The sequence below is a fragment of the Lepeophtheirus salmonis genome, chromosome 5 (genome assembly GCF_016086655.4).
Source record: "Lepeophtheirus salmonis chromosome 5, UVic_Lsal_1.4, whole genome shotgun sequence".
Taxonomy (NCBI): domain Eukaryota; kingdom Metazoa; phylum Arthropoda; class Copepoda; order Siphonostomatoida; family Caligidae; genus Lepeophtheirus; species Lepeophtheirus salmonis.
The window spans coordinates 11,441,570-11,458,579 of NC_052135.2; the positions used below are offsets into that span (position 1 = coordinate 11,441,570).

General features: G+C 31.8%; 3 protein-coding genes across 4 annotated transcripts in view; 1 reads left to right on the forward strand and 2 right to left on the reverse strand.

Annotated features, from left to right (window-relative positions):
- LOC121117371 (sodium-dependent proline transporter) overlaps positions 1–15,383 on the forward strand; it is a 53,734-nt gene extending 38,351 nt beyond the window's left edge. For both annotated transcript variants that reach the window (XM_040711780.2, XM_040711781.2), the window contains exons 2-7: positions 10,903–11,065; positions 13,219–13,394; positions 13,456–13,976; positions 14,049–14,658; positions 14,721–14,915; positions 14,978–15,383. In XM_040711780.2, the coding sequence (XP_040567714.1) occupies positions 10,903–11,065; positions 13,219–13,394; positions 13,456–13,976; positions 14,049–14,658; positions 14,721–14,915; positions 14,978–15,124 (1,812 nt within the window). In that variant the 3' untranslated portion in view covers positions 15,125–15,383. The remainder of the gene's footprint in view (positions 1–10,902; positions 11,066–13,218; positions 13,395–13,455; positions 13,977–14,048; positions 14,659–14,720; positions 14,916–14,977) is intronic.
- On the reverse strand, positions 10,499–12,866 carry LOC121117373 (dnaJ homolog subfamily B member 14). Its single transcript, XM_040711782.2, has one exon. It carries the CDS (start codon positions 12,685–12,687, stop codon positions 11,641–11,643), a length of 1,047 nt encoding a protein of 348 aa, XP_040567716.1. The 5' UTR covers positions 12,688–12,866; the 3' UTR covers positions 10,499–11,640.
- A 218-nt stretch (positions 15,384–15,601) lies between the features above and the next one.
- On the reverse strand, positions 15,602–16,887 carry LOC121117631 (uncharacterized). Its single transcript, XM_040712077.2, has 2 exons — positions 16,558–16,887; positions 15,602–16,491 (listed from the first exon to the last, which is right to left on the reverse strand). The coding sequence occupies exons 1-2, from the start codon at positions 16,767–16,769 to the stop codon at positions 16,035–16,037; spliced, it is 669 nt and encodes a 222-aa protein (XP_040568011.1). The 5' UTR covers positions 16,770–16,887; the 3' UTR covers positions 15,602–16,034.
- Between the last annotated feature and the right edge of the window lie 123 nt (positions 16,888–17,010).

Here is a 17,010-nt window from a genome sequence, read left to right on the forward strand (position 1 = left end):
CACTTATCTATCCTCACTCATAATTCCTTTATTACTTTTGAATATAATTTGTCATTCAAAGAAGGGTAAGACGATCCTAACCTCTTTTCTAAATATGTTTATCTACAAAGTAAATTTATTTTGCTATTATATTCGTATATGACTCTTGGGAACTTTACATGTTTATGTGGGAGAAAAATTATAAGTAACCTCTTAACTTCAGTAGACTTCCATTGGAAAGTCTGAATGCCATTGAAATTCCAAAATATAGGGAATCGGGAATCCTCTACTTAATTACTAAATGACTTCCTACATATGTACCTATATACAAGTACATTATACAAGTCCAAATTTAACATTCATTAGTCATATATTGAAATGTTCTTTACCTGACCTATTGACTATTGTTCCATAATATGACATTAAGATATGCAAACCATAAATTCAAATTATATTCATGCTTTGATCTTTATATTGTTTACTGGGAAATACCATTATTAGTGAGCGATATGACGTCTATGTATACAAATTGATTATTTATTTTAAGTAGATACTTCCACTTTGAGGAATACCCCCACTCATTTATGTGCTTATAATGCGATTCAAGAATTTTTCATATGAACCATACATGGTATACACTAACAACGGATAAAACAGCAAAAATAAACAATTACATATCAAATATAGCTAAGTACCCTAAATACGAGGGTCGTTTGAAAAGTTGGTGCAAAGTCCGAGAGCTGTCACTACTCGCGCGAATCTAGGTTATGTTTAGTTAGTAGCATCTCCTGTAAGAACACACACCAACTTTCAGCCAGATCCTTTGGCATTCGTTTGAGTGGAGGAAGTGGAGTGATTTTCAAAAAATGAACGAAAAATAATATCGTGTGTTGATTAAACATTACTTTAAAACGCATCAAGAGACTAAAACGAAGCTTGATAAACATTATGGGAGGTCTGCACCTTCAATTACAACAGTTTATAAGTGGTTTCAAAATTTTCAGAGAGGCCATATGGGCACAAGTGACGCTCAACGTCCTGGACGCCCTGTTGAGTTTACTACTCCAGATGTCATTGATAAAATCCATGATATGATGATGGATGACAAAAGAGGGAAGATGCGTGAGATTGCTAGAGCTGTGGGCATCTCGAGTTGGAACCTTATTTCCATTGATTTTCCTACCACAACTGCTGAGGTGTGACCTGGTGCGAAAGGATTTTTTTGTTGGTCAATCGTGGGCTTTTCAAACGGTCCAATAACGATGAATAATACTCACCTGTAATATTCTTTTCCTTTTCCAGATAGTCGATGAGAATTAATCCTTGCGAATCCAAAAGACAGGTGCCATAATCTTTCCGGCTGATTCCACCATTCAAACGAATGGCAAACAAAAAGAAATTGACCGATCTGGCTGAAAGTTTGTGTGTGTTCTTCCAAGAGATGCTACTAACTAAACATTTTCTTAATATGTACCAGTCGTGCAATCTCTCGTAAATTTGTACGGACTTTTCAACTACCCTCGTAAATCATATATATATTTTCTAAATTTGAAGATTTTGAACACTTTTGAGAAATTAGATCAATACCTAATAGGTAAGGTACATGATTATTTGTAATAAATGAAAAAATGTAAATGACTGGGGGGGAAACCCCTGGGTAAACAGTATAAATAGAAAAGATTTCATTCAATATCGATATTTTTCTTAACAAAGCTTTTGCATTTATGAGTTATTGCTTACCCATAAATTACTAATGAAAATAACATACTCCATTTCTGATGATGCAAAGAGGCTACACATCTCTCTTATATATTTTAAACAATTCATAATTAGAGGGTGTTTAGGATTTAAAGGAAAAATCCTGGCTTGTGAAAGTAACGCAAAATTGAACGGCGTTCCATGGAACGTGTGTTCAATTAACGGAACGCTATTTCATCATACCTTAAAAATTACTTAAAATAAAAATTTTGAGGGGGCCTATATTCTCTCTGCCTTTCTGAGGACCCCTTGATTAAATAACAAGATTCATGTGCTTAGATAATTAGGTATCTTCCGATATTTACATAGTATTTCTTGTTTTTGGTTCTCCTTTATATACAATTTGCGACAGCAAAACAGTACTTTTTAGCGAAGGATACGAAAAATCGACTTGATCTGGGACAATATAGTGTTGAACGAGTGAGCTGTATATTATTAAAAAAACGATAATTAAAAAGTTATTTCTCGAAATTCCACCCTCAGCTGTGACCATGGCCTCGATTATGTGTCTGAAGGCTTCCCACGCCTTAATGACATGGCCCTCAGACATGGCCACCCACTGCCTCTCGGTGGAGGCTTTATCGCGTCGACGCTAGGATGGGGGAGGGCACAGGCCCTACTTTCCACAAAGCCTCAGATACCATAGTAGTGAGGATTCTTGTTGTGCGAGGAAGGAGGCCACAAATAGCTTTTCCAGAAATGGGAAAAATTATCCTGGAGCTATTGCTTTGTGGGCCTGGCCTTGTGCCCCGGAGCAGAGTCCTACTGGAACATATAGTTTCCTTTTGGATAGTTGGACTACACCCAGGGCAAGACTACCTTAAGAATGTCCTGGTACTTCTTGGCTCCAATTTTCAAGCCTTTTGGGAACCAATACAGGGGATCCTCTTCCCGACCGATACTATAATTCTCAGCATCATTATGTAGGCTGGGAGCTTAGCCTGGTTGACCGGTGGTATCTTATCGACCGCGTAGGTGAGGTAGCAGACGTTCCTGGAGTTTTCTCGACTATTCCACGGTACAGTTTTTCTTGTCTTGTTGATGTGCTGCTGGGCACGATTCAAATCAGTTATACTTTGCCTTTTGGACTCCATTTCGACAATGAATTAACCAATTTTAGTCAGTTGGAGCTCATTTCAGGGGTAACATTCATTAAATTATTGTTGACCTAGTTCTCAAATGAGGCCTCCGTGACACTATCAAAGTAGAATTTGCAATTTGCTTCCTTAAAGTGTATAAGGTGCTATCTTATAATTGGAACACGGGACAGAACGGAAAAAATGGTTGAACGCCGAACGAAAATAGAAAAAATGAACGCAACGCCAAAATAGCTGAACGCTTACAAGCCTGGATAAATCTAATTGTACCTGCCTTTTTCAATGGCCTTTACGTATTTATCTCTCTCCTTGAGATTCGATGATGACTTATGTGAAGTTATATTCTTCGTTTTTTTTTGTCATCCAGATGACTTGTTTTAAATCCCGGCGCAATACTACGATTTGACATTCTCACAAAAAATAATAATTAAAGTTTAATAAATTTTAAGAGTAACAGCTCTTAAAAATAATATTTTAGTTTATTCATTCATAGTATATTCAAAGGAGTAAGTATAGTAAGTTGTTGAAAATAAGAAGGGAATGTTATGACGACTGATCATCATTCAGAAAAGTATTTTATCTTGTTTCTTATCAATCTTTTCCAACTATGGAATTATTTTTCACTAATTATTGGTAATTATTCATAGTTTCAACCAATCAACGTTCAGAACGCTGAAAAGTGAAAGGAAGTGGAAATATGGACAGTTGACAACAAAATACGGTGTTAATGAGGTTTATTAGAATACTAGGGTTAGTACCAGGGACTACACGAACTACTCAATACTTAAATCCAAAGATGAAAATCCAGTGTAGAATGGGGACGTTAAAAAAAGAAACCGAAAATGAACATGGTAACCCTGACAATTTGAAGAATTTTTTGGAGGAGAGAAAGAATAAGGTTCATGATGTTTCATCAGATTAGCTACAATTAGCTGTGACAAGGGAGGAAGGAAAAAAGGAAATGAACAAGGGCATTTGCTAGTATTAATTTGATGTCGGTCTCCAATTCTACTCTGAGTCCAACAAGGACTTATAATTAACACTCCACAACAAATCCTCAGAGTTACACTCCGTCTTTTATGAGCACCCACGAAGGTTCAGTCAGGTTTTGAAAATAATTGAATCTATTTAGAAAAGGATGTTCACTACTCAGGAATTAAATAATAATGACAACTGAAACAGAAAAGAAAATTCACTCTTCAGATTACCAATTCTCGTCTCAAGAATAAAAGAATAATAATAAGAGTTTGAGAAACAAATTTTAATATATTGTGATGAGAGATGAGTACTTTTAATCTTTGAGCTGTTCCAAATAAAAACAAACAAATTCATTTTAATATAGCAAGGTATATAATTAATTCAAATCATAAAATATATTGAAAATGCACATGAATTATGATATAGGTATATAAGAGACAAATAACCAAAATAAACAGAAACAGTTATCCTTGTCTAAATGCACACGCCTGCAATATTTCATTAATAAGAATACATTATTTTTTCTTATATAATAAATATTTATATGATCTACATCAGGGAGCACTATATGCATGGAGACTGCAACCATTTACAGGAAATACATAGATTGACATAAGCAATTATCTATAATGTAACAATGTGGCTTAACAATTTCGATTGATCAGATTATGGGTAGTGATTTAATTAATTATTCTACCAAACGACTTTACATCAGGGAATCTATGCATGTATTTATGAGAAATGTTCGTTTGCCTAGAGGAATCCACTTATTTGTCTCCTTGCCTCAATTTTCCTGTTTCTTCGGAAATAGTTCCTGGATGATTTTTGACAAGCTCTTATCCTCATTTGATAGTAATGTTAAAGAAGTTCATCAGTTGGAATCTGTCTCTTTAACCAACAAAGACTTACTTACGAAAAAATGGAAGAGCTTTTATCGTTTTGGATCATGATCTTTCAAGATATTATGAATATTCATGAATGACTCCTTGACATGTATAAATACATGCGATGAAATTCCGAATATAAAGTCGATTGGTATAATAATTAATTAAATCACTACCCATAGTCTGATGAAATCAAAGAGTTTTCTTAGCCACATAGTAATACTGAAGATGATTGTTTATGTCATCCTATGTATTTACTGAAAATGTGTGCACTCTCTATGTATATAGTGTTCCTGGATACATAAAACATATTTATTTCTTAGATTTAAATATGATTATTATTTAAATTATGGAGTATTATATACACTCACTATACAGTGCACCCGGTGACTCGTTTTTATATATTTTACGTTCAGAAAGACAAACTTTCCTTTATGAATATTGAATATATGTATGTATATGTTACCGGGAAAGTATGAAAATCCGGTATTATATATAATACCTAGGTAATGTATATATGATGGTCTCAGGCAAATTATATAATAAACGATATTTTATACATTACCTAGTTATTATATATAAATTTTAAAGTTGTTTTGTGGTTGGTGCATGTATTATGCAATCTTCACTTTAGGCAAGTAAGGAGGAGCAGGTTAGTCTATTTACATGGGGTTGAAAAGGGTTTAATTTACAAAGATTATTATAATAAACTTTTTATTTATGGTCCAAAAATTGATTAATCATAAATTATGATTAACTACATACTGAGTGCATTATTACATAGAAATCTGTTGATTGTTTCTGCTACTGATTATTTGATTTAACGAACTTTAGCAATTGGTAACTTTGCCATTTGTTAGGTTGTCTTCAAAGCAGGTGTAACTGTGAGAGTATTGCCGTATACAATACCTTTCCGGATTAATTCAGACGAAATAAAACTTTTTTTCGTCAAACCCAGGAGGCCACCACGCAAAAAAAAAGGTGTTTTTTTAATCATTGTTCTGGAATCAATTAGGTACTTTTACATTCTGTTTAAATTGACAAACATAACTTATATGTAACATTTTTTATTTGATTTTTTAAATTATTTAACAGATAAAAACATAGACTATAAGCCACCAGGATTTTTGTTCAAATGCGCCCCCTATGGGTCCGTGGAACGGACAGGCTCATACTAGTCTATATATATATATAAAATAAACTTTTGAATATGCTTTCTCCTCCCTCCTCCTCTTCCTCCGTTTTTTTCTGCCTAGCAACAGTTTTGTTCTATTCTCTATCTACTTTTAAAAATAAGACAGGAAGGGGAGGTTGCATTAGCCAGTTAATTCGTCTTGGATTTAAGCAACTAAAATGAACACTTATGAGAATTTAATCCGTTCAATAAATCCAAATAGTGACATTGTATAACTAATTTGACATATTACTTTGGTAATATTTTGAAGTACCTATGGCCCATAAGCATTGGATTTTACGCAGGACACTACATTATTTGGAGGTAAAGTAATTTTAAAGTTGTTATGTAGTTTGTCCATGTATTACGTTATCTTCACTTTAGGCAAGTTAGGAGTAGGTTAGTTTTTTGACATGGGGTTGGACAGGGTTTAATTTACAAAGGTTATTATAATAAACTTTTTATTTGTGATAAAAAACATGAACAAAAAAAAAAAAAATTATTAATCATAAATTTGGTTTAGCTACATACTGAGATGATTGTTACGTAGCTATCTATTGATTATTTACTGTTACTGACTATTTGTTACCCTTGCAATTTGTTGGGTTGTCTTCAAAGTATGCGTAACTGTGGGAGTATCGCCGTACACAATACCTGTTTAGGAGCAATTCTGACGAACATAACCTTTTTTTTTATCAAACCTAAGAGGTAGCAAAAAAAAAAAAAAGGCTTTCTTGGGTTTTTTTAACTATTGTTCGGGAATAAACTAGGTACTTTTACATTCGATTGAAATAGACAAACATAATTTATGAATAACATTATTGATTTGAATTTTTAAATTATTTGACCATCAGCAGTTTGCGTCCAAATGCGGCCCATATATCCGTGAAACGGACAGGATCATACTAGTATAGGACATATAATTACCAGACTGTAAATATCAGTACAAAGTCAAGCATTGTACATATGAACTTGTACTTTGTGCATGTTAACTTATTTCCTGTAATCAACAACATATTTCGATTACATAGTCATTGAGCTGGCATGAACTAAAGCATTTTAATTTGACAAAGAGTAGATGAAATAAGTAATTTGTATAAGTCAGTTTCTCCAAATTTGACAAGATTTTTTAATCGAAAGATGTATGGATGTACTTCCCTTCACAATCTAACGCGAGTCCGGAAGTCCCTGGAGTATTTAGCATTCCCAATATAAAAATATATCAATTTACTTTTTTTTAATATGTGAAATTTTCAGAATATTCTTGATTAAATAAATAGAATGTATAGTAAAAAGTACACTTGTATAAATTAAGAATAATGAGAATAATTATTTTTACAAAACAAAATGTGGCCTGTCAACATGGAAGCAAGCTATAATTATTTTTTTCTCAAAATTAAATGAGGGTTGTACAATATACAGGGTACACCAGTCGCTTTCACGTGTTGGAATAATGAGGAAAGTGAGTTTACTGTCCCAAATAAATATTGGCAAATAATTGTTTTTCATAATATTTTCTACAAAATACCTAATGAGTTTTTATAAGTGCGATTTATGAAAATGAGTTAATTGTTTCTATTTCTAAATTACAAAAATACGTTGTTTAATTAATCATTTGAAATTTGCAGAATTATTTTATACTCTAACTTTAAATTAATGATGCTTTAGAACTAAAATTAGAGCCATTAAATCTGGTATTATGCAATAAATCCAAATTAATTCAGTTTATCTACATCACATAATTTAAACCGGACTTGTTTAAAACAAAAAATATTTGTAGACCTTTTTGGAATCGCCAATAACTAATTACCCAATCATTTCATCGTCCACAACAATATCAAATTAAAATATTAAATTTAGGTTTATTCAGTGTATAGAGAAGGGATCACTCTCCTTTTTAAAGCTGAAGTCTATTTTAATATTCCCAATACACTTGAAGGATACCAGCTCAAAAAACATGTCTAAACGAAGCAAGAATATGTTCTATGATTACGTCACGAAAGCTAAGCTATTCTCTTCTCAAACATCAGAGTGTCAGAATGGTTTTTACGAATAATATACAAACTATTGCCATTCCAGCATTTCGATTTTCAGTCTCAGTTTTGATATAATTTTTTTCTGAAAATAATGTATATTTTTAAGGTTTATTATTTCAAATACCTATTTCATAATAAAGTTTTCTATCCCATCTTGTCAGCATTTAATACAGTGCTTAAACACTTACTTGTCATTATATATACCTAATACCTAGGAAAAGTACAAAAAAATTATTTTATTATATAGTTTACTTGACACCATCCGGCATTAGATACGTTACCTAGGTATTTATTTAATATTTAATCATACATATTGCTGGTAACATATATAAATAAATATTCGTATACAAGTTGATGCGTGCAAAGTGTACAAATTACAATTTATAGGTCTCATGAAACATAGGGTAACTATATTTTGATTTTCAAAAAAGAAGACCCGTAGTCCAATCAGTTATATAGTTTAAGGGGTCTAGGGGTGCTAATATTCTGACATTCATAAAGTTTAAGATCACCTAATATTGATATATTAATAAACTTTAATAATTAAAGATTAAATTTTGGAGTAAGACAACCAACAATTCTACTAGTTGGACTTAGGAGAGGTATATACAATTTTTTCAGTATAAAAAAAAATATATTTCACTCCTTCTTGGGAGCCTTACCTTATATTATCTAAGTAATTGTTTAATTTGGATCATGTTCTTTTTAATATTTTTATTTTGGTATTTTCTACATTTTTTAAAATTCTAATGAAAATCGACTTAATCCACAAAAAAACAAAAACATTTTCAAAACTCCGGACATTATGTAAAAAGAATACATGTTTAGGGGAAAAGAGGATGGCTGATGACCTAACATAATGCCATATTTAATTAGAAAATCAGTTACTTTAATTATCAACAATTAATGGGCACTATAATTTCATTATGATCGATTGAAATTACTTATTTATTATGTATTTACGAGTTATACAAGTTAATATTTGAAACTTATAATGTGCCAGAGAATCAATAATTAGAAGGGGGAAAGGAGGGCTGCGTTAAAATCAAATGCAATTAACACATCCCCCTAAAAATGGAGGTCGATTTAAATTTTTTTACACCAAAATACTACGAAGTCACTAGAAAAGTTGTGCCAAAATTTCAATTACTACCACCTAATATAATAGAACGTTTTCACGTGACGTCAGTATTGTTGATGTCAGCCATTTTGGAGACCTAAACAACAAAGTTATATAAGAATAAAAACCATTTTTTTCATTAATACTAATGAAAATAGTGAACTACGGTATGTCAAAATAAGACCAACAAACTTGGAGGACTTTTACCCCAACATGAATTAAAAATATATTATTACATCCTTATACAATCTTATTTCCCTATTGAAGATAAAAATTATCTATTCGAATGATAAAAGAAGATTATATTTTTATCAAGTTATTCTTATTTTCTTGTTCCTAACCAATTCAAAAATATTCTTTTGTACAAATCTAGCCATTTTTAGTACATATTACTTTGATTTAAATAAAATATCAGTGTCCCTCATTGGCATCATGTACTATTCAATGCAGATATTGAGTCCATCTTTATTCTTAAAGGCATTTGATAAAGATTTATAGGAAATTTGTCAATTTTATGTGGTAAAAATATCAACTTTAACCCCCAAAAATGGCGTCTCCTTCAATTATGATGTCTTTCATTTATTATGACGTCATTGAAAATACTAAATTAACCTTTTTTTTTAGAAAGATATATCTTTCATATATTTATGGTCTTTAAAGAGGAAAAATTTCCATTAGTCTTAAATCATATTTTCATTTTTTTTTTTTTTTTTTGAATTACCTTCTCTAATATTTTTACCCCTAATTTCGCTCCCCCTTTTATTTTTGTCGTGATATAAATTATTCCTCATTGCCACTGATCCTCACCACAAGTATTCTAAATTTTTCGTATAATTTCATAGTGACACGACATATTTTGTTATAATTCGACGTTTTTGAATAGATAAATACTTTATTTATGTACAAATATTGACGAAATGTACTTCTAAGTAGTTCCATTTTCTCTCATGAGTAAATCACAAAATCAATGGAATAACCATGGGAAAATAATTATATATCAAATAACTACATATTGTGTAGGTTATATACATACATTTTCTACTAATAATTTACGTAGTAAGTGACGTATTCAATAATGTATTTCAATCCCTCTCAAAAAACAAATTGTCATGATAATATGTGATATACAAATCATATTTGTTTAAATACTAAGGACATCCATAAATAAATATAATGACCGTATTGATAACAACTCTATGTTGTCCTTTTTGAATGAGAGAGACGTAGTTCAAGGACACTCTCCAATATTTCATCTCTGTGGTTACCATTTCTCACTCACTTAATTGCTCCATTTTTGAAGGAAGAGAGATTTAAATGTACATGAATATTGATACAATCATATAATGCTGTATTTCGAAATAAACATACAACTTTTATGTGATTACATATGTATCTGTGGTACTAACATAATACTCGAACATAAAGATATATTCAAAATCAATAATAAAAATGTCTACAAGATAGAGAGTATCTTAAAGGGTAGGAATTTGTATTTTCAAGAATAAGATGTCGATTCATTCACATTTAAAGAGGCAAGCAGTAATACAATAGATACATAATATGTGGAATAATAATATTTATTTAGATTAATAAAGTCATGCTGGATATACATATACAATAACATTTGGTCTTCCTCGGAATATAATGATATTTACATACATAATAATGGCCGGAAGTCATATATATATATATATATATTTATAGAAACGTCTGTTGCTTTCAAAATTGCTGTAATTAATATTTTGTTCTCTTCTACTGCTATAATTTTGGTAACGTCTTTTCTTTTAACTATAGCATGCAATATTATAAATGTATCAAAAACCTTGAAAAAAATTGTAAACTAATTATAAGCCATTTTTATTTATACTCGATATAGAAAAATGGTCAATGGAATGAGACATACAATGAAAATGATTCCCGACAAATGAGCGGCAATAGTCAAAGGGGCTCTCGATCTGCGCTTTTATCCGTTAAAAATGACAAATATAAATGGCCCAAAGGAAAGGATTTCTTATTTTCGACACTATCATTTACAATAGGTGAGTAATGAGTATGGTTATGTATAACGTGACAAATCAATGATTGGGTTTTCCATTTTTTTATACTTTCACTACAACTAACATTTCACTTGAGTGATTAATTATATTTAACAAATAATAATATTAATGATCCAACTAATTTTCTTGTTTCAATATATTTTTGATAAAGACGTGGAAAATAACTTTGAATGCTATAAATGATATTAAACTAAGTAAGTAAACGAATCAATAGTAACTATATTGGATAGATAGGTAACAGTATGACTTAAACAATTCGTTATATATAAAAAAAGAAATTTAACACTAAGGCTTGATTTTGAGTATTACTCGTAATACGTGTAATTGCTAAGTTCGAGCGTAAGTTACACTGAATGACCTTCCATGACTATCGCTCATCTCCTTCCAATCCAACTTCCAAGTATTGCGCTCTAGTATAATAATTATCTTTATTTTAAACAATGAGTTCAAGATAACAACAAAATTAAAGTAAAACACTGTTATAGCAAGTGTATCTGATTCTAAAAAAAATTAAAGTATGTAGATTCTGAATAAAATTCCTAGATATGATTTCTTCGTTAAAATCCATATATTTTTTCCAATTGATCACATGAAGGAGTATTATATTTATGAGCTCGAGTGAGGAGAGCACTGTTCCCTGAGTAACGTGCCTGCCATAACAAACTCTCCTTATGGTTTTTCTCTTTAAAGCAACTATTTCGAAGGACTTTGATATAATCTTCTTCAATAGAAGCCTCAAACTGCCATAATGATCCACTGAACTCCTGATGAAAATTTTCCTTGACAAAGTAGTTGATTCTTAGATTAGAGGTGACTCTCTTGACATTATATTTGTTACTTGACTGTAGACTATACATAGGATCAGAAACGAGGAGGGAACTAAACAATGACACTCCAATAATGATAAGTGGTATAAATTGCATGAAAACAGTGTATCCATTGGCTTCACGGGGTTCAGGGTGAGGTGTTCGTGTTTGATGACCCTGGAACGGGTAAGAGCCTCTATAAAAACCTCTTCCCCCGAATAATCGAGTAAACATTTCATCATGGGACATATCAAATTCAAACACTCTTCCTTGTCCCTCAAATATGTTGCTGGACTGAGTCGTAGTATTAGTTGTAGGCCGACTTCCAACATGATCATAATATTTTCGATCCTCTGGGTTAGAAAGAGTGTTAAACGCATTCCCTATAGCTTTAAAAGCCTCTGCGGCTCTCGGAGCCTTGTTTTTATCAGGATGAAACTGTAGAGCCAATTTGCGATAGGCTTTCTTGATATCCGATCCGTCCACATCTCGAGATAGTCCAAGGATCTTGTAATAGTCCTTACAGGACAGGATTTTCCGAACAGCCTCAACTTGTTCAGGTGTGTAGTCAATGGGAGAACTCTCAGTATGGACAGGGCTCTCCATTTTACTCTTGGATGGAATCTTGGATCCTGTCTTTTTGATTACAATCAAATCCAAAAGCTCTTGTGCTCTTGGAAGAGGATACAAACGTATGGCCTTCTTCAAAAAACGTTCCGCCTTCTCAGCGTCTCCTTGAAGCATTGCTGTCTCAGCAATCTTCACACATTTAAACGCATCTTCTTTGTTACTCTCCATTGCAATCGGGATTTATATTATTAGTTATTACTATTGCCTATTATTGGGAATCCCGAATCCGAACTTTGCTGAGCGAGATGTCAAATTGAAATATAATAATTAATAAATACACTTAGTAGACACAGGTCCTCACAAGCGAGAAGAAGAAAAAGAAATTGGATGACGTCATTTTCCTCTTTTTCACTAGCTAATACTAGAGATACGCTCTCCCCTTTCCCATCAAATATCAAGTTCGAACTTAGAGCTGATGTATATACAAATAACAAAATGAAAAATCTTTTTTTTTTAATTTGAGTTCAATACAATATCAATATGTAATTAATTTATAATCACAGAAATAATGTACAACTATTCTAATAGGGAATGGTAAAGGATTCTAGGGCCTAGAATTGTTATAATAAGACTTAATAATACATGGGTCTAACATGTCATTTTTTTTTCTTTAATACAAAACCTATTAGGGATTTTAAATTTTAAAAGCATAAAATTCTGATTAACCATTATAATTACATATATTTTATTCCTATATAGCGGCTCACAGTTTATGGGAATTTCCACTATTAGTTTTAAAATATGGAGGAATCGTCTTCATTGTGATTTACCTTTTACTATTCCTTCTTACTGGTGTACCCATGTTACTCCTAGAAATGACCCTAGGACAATATTCAGGACTTTCTCCTACAAAACTCTTCAGAAATATAGCTCCAGTAACATGCGCTGATTTCGAGTTTAGAACAGTTCATTTAACAATAATTAATTTATTTTTAGATCCTGACTGGGGTGGGCTTTGCTATTGTTTCCTCTCTCATCATTCAAACCCTGGATGATTTAGCCATAATTATGTGGTCAAGTCAGGGCTTGTATAATTTATTTTCAAATCGCCGACTTAGTGGAGAAGATTCCTTTTTTGATCAAAATGTACTCAATGGTTACAAGGACAATGATCTTGGGAATCTGGGAATGCTTAATGGACAGTCAGTTCTTTGCCTTGGAATCGTTTGTTTTATTGTCTTTCTCTTCATTGCATTATCTACAAAAAGTCTAGGCAAAGTATCAATCTTAATTGTGGTACTTTGCTATGGTCTTCTCGTAACTCTAACCATCAGAGGGTTTATGGCAAATGGAGCTTGGACTGGAGTTTATAAGCTACTGACACCAAGATGGGAATATTTAAATAAGCCTTGGGTTTGGTTAGAAGCTATAAAACATGTATTTATTTCCTTACAACTTGGACTTGGTGTTGTGTCAACTTATGCTTCTTTTAATAAATTCCAACATAATATAATTAGGTAAAATAATTTTACTCTGATTTAAATCCCCTTTAATTGTATGAGTGATTTTCGACCTTTTTTTTTAAACAGAGATGCTGGAATTATTGCCACAGGCCATTTCTTTTGGTCAATTTTTTGCATGTTCCTTGTATTTACACTCTTAGGCGTCGCTGATGGACATGAACACATCCATATAGAAAACTTTTCTGACCCAGATAAAGTTGTTCCTATTATTGGCAAAGGATTTTGGTTCATTGGAAAAACTCTGATTGAGTCGTCTATAGTCCATTTGGAATACCCATGGTTGTGGTCTGGACTTTTATTCTGCTTGATTGTTCTCATGAGCATTTCAACAATCATGGGAACTATTGAAACATTGAGCACCATAGTGATTGATGAGTATCCTTCTATCAAACAATATAAACCTGCCATTTCTTTCACATTCCTATCCATCACATTCATGACAAATTTACTCCTTGCTACTGAAGGAGGGATTTACATTTACTATTTACTCACCACTTACTACGCTGTTTGGCCTTTGATACTATATGGTCTTTTAGAAGTCCTAGCTTCGGCCTATGCACATGGATGTAAATATCTAATGAAAGATATAGGAGACATGTCAAAAATGTCATTAAGTCATTATATTAGTTCTCATTTGACAGTCATTTATTCCTCAGTTCTTCCATTAGGATTAGCTGTAAGTTCAATATTTAATTATAATATATATCTATTCTAATACTAATTCTCTTCTATTCAAAGTGTACTCTGGCTTGGAGCTTATACTCAATATCCTTGGTGGAAGGAATTCAATCCTTAAAGAATTTTAGTATTGAGCTGCCACCAAGTTGGGGAATGCCATTAGGATGGTCAATTACTATTATTCCTATTTTACTCATTATTCTAGGTATTATATTCCACATAGCTTGGATGGGTCAGGGACAACCATTTTTGAAGGTAATTATTCGTACAATTTTATGACTAATTAATTATTGAATACATGTTGTTTATATTTTCAGCATGTTCGGTGCAGTTTCAAACCAACAGACTTATGGTATGAGAATGAACATAAAGAGCTCATGGTTTTAGACACTTCCCCAAAAGGTTCTCCTCTTATGGCCTTTAAACGAGGTTATAAAGGAGGAGGAAATATTACTGAAGTTTAGGGCTTATTTATATCATTCATAGTACAACAAAGGGACCTCCTTTTTTCTGATCAGTCTCCTATTTACATACATACTCATTAGTTATATCTACCTATACATACTTGCATACAAATGTCTATAAATACTTATTGTAATATAGTTAAGTAACTCTAGTAATTATATCTTTTTGTTTAAAAACCGTCTTATTATTATAAATGAAAAAAATAAAATAAAATCCTGTATTATCCTCAAGAATAAAAATGAAATTTTCCCCAAAAAAGCGTCTGATATCCATTCATGGAACTAAATAATATATGTTACACATCTTTTAAGAATCTTGAATTTCAATTATCCACTATAAAGGTTAATTTTTCAAAAACATCAAACAAAACCTTCCATCGATTAATCCTCCATGGGGAATCGTAGTTATATTATCTCAATGGATCACTAATTCCAACCAATGATTAGGTACATAAAATATTAATAAAATTACAATCCTTTTTTAATTCTTATGTTATATGTCACAATTTATTTAATTTTTTTGATATTATAAACAAAATATTAACGCAACAATCTATGAATCCCATTTAAAACTTGAATAGAACACTTATAACATAAAAACTGCATGGAATGACCCTTGAGATATAGAATGAATTAACTATACTTTGTTAATATGGAATGATGAATCTCAAAAGGAATCTATATAAATATAAACATATAAATAATATAAAATATCACATAGGTGTAGTATAAAGTTTTAAAAAAACAACAACTCCAGAGTTAAATCTATTTTCATTTGACATATTTACAATTTTGGAATACTTACATTGAAAAAAAGTAAAAGATTCCACATTTATAATTTTTCTTGCTTTAAATTAATATCATTATTGTTTTTAAGATTCCAAACTTTATAATTATATTAATATGCAGTTTAATCCTTCGGGTACAGGTACTTTAACCAAGGCTTTGGTAAATACTGACTTCCATCAAAATGAGTAAAATAATCCCAGACATTGGAATTACTTATCTTGATTTGTTGAATTAGTTCTAAATTTTCTTGAGGCTCATATGTAATAGCACGGCTAGAGTCCACTAAAATTCTATAACTGGGCTGATATTTCCAATGTGGCTTATCAGAGGGATATGCATGGATGAACCATGACTCTGGCGCGACTGCTGTCTCATCCCAACCAATAATCACTCCTTGATAAGACGTGAATTTTGACTTGACTACTTGTCCAACACGAAAGTTCACTTCTTTAGGACGATATGAGCGAATGACTGTAGATGCACCAAAGTAAATATAAGAAGATCTTCTAAAACTAAGGACTTCCAAGGCTGGACATTCCGTTTCTGACTCCCAATCATTAAACCACACGGTACTTGTCCTTGAAGTAAGTGAAAAATAAAAGGATACAGTCGAGTACTAAGAAACAAAACCCAAGATTACCTACCTTGATATCAAATCTAAAAAGTATTTCGGAGTCACAAGAGAAATGATAGTATCTTGGATCCCCTCTAAAGAGGATAAACTTTTGGCAAAATGTATAGTAGCCTTTCTTCGGAGAGGAACCGAAGTACCACTCATATGCTCCACTAGAAAATATTGTAAAGGGACGGAGACTATTAGCACAAGAAGCCCTAAATGATCTCTGTTGATGGGCATTTTGTATGCTAGATAGACGATAGTAGATGTGTTATGACATTTTTTCTCTATTTTAGCTCTAATAATAATATTATTTAAGTCCACGTAATGTTTTCTTTTCAGGTTCTTGTACGTATGTTATGTTTTGAGAGTGCTGCAAACGCACATACATGTAGAATTTGACTATGAAATAAAAGTACAGTACTCTTTAATTCCTTTCATCTAATTAAAAAAAATCATTAGGCATAATTAATTACTTCCA

Excerpts from the sequence above, each read along its gene's own strand:
- LOC121117631 (XM_040712077.2), bottom strand. The coding sequence starts at position 16,769 with ATGCCCATCAACAGAGATCATTTAGGGCTTCTTGTGCTAATAGTCTCC. Across the intron at positions 16,492-16,557 it reads TTTTTAGATTTGATATCAAG|GACAAGTACCGTGTGGTTTA; the intron begins GTAGGTAATCTT and ends ACTTACTTCAAG.
- LOC121117373 (XM_040711782.2), bottom strand. The coding sequence starts at position 12,687 with ATGGAGAGTAACAAAGAAGATGCGTTTAAATGTGTGAAGATTGCTGAG.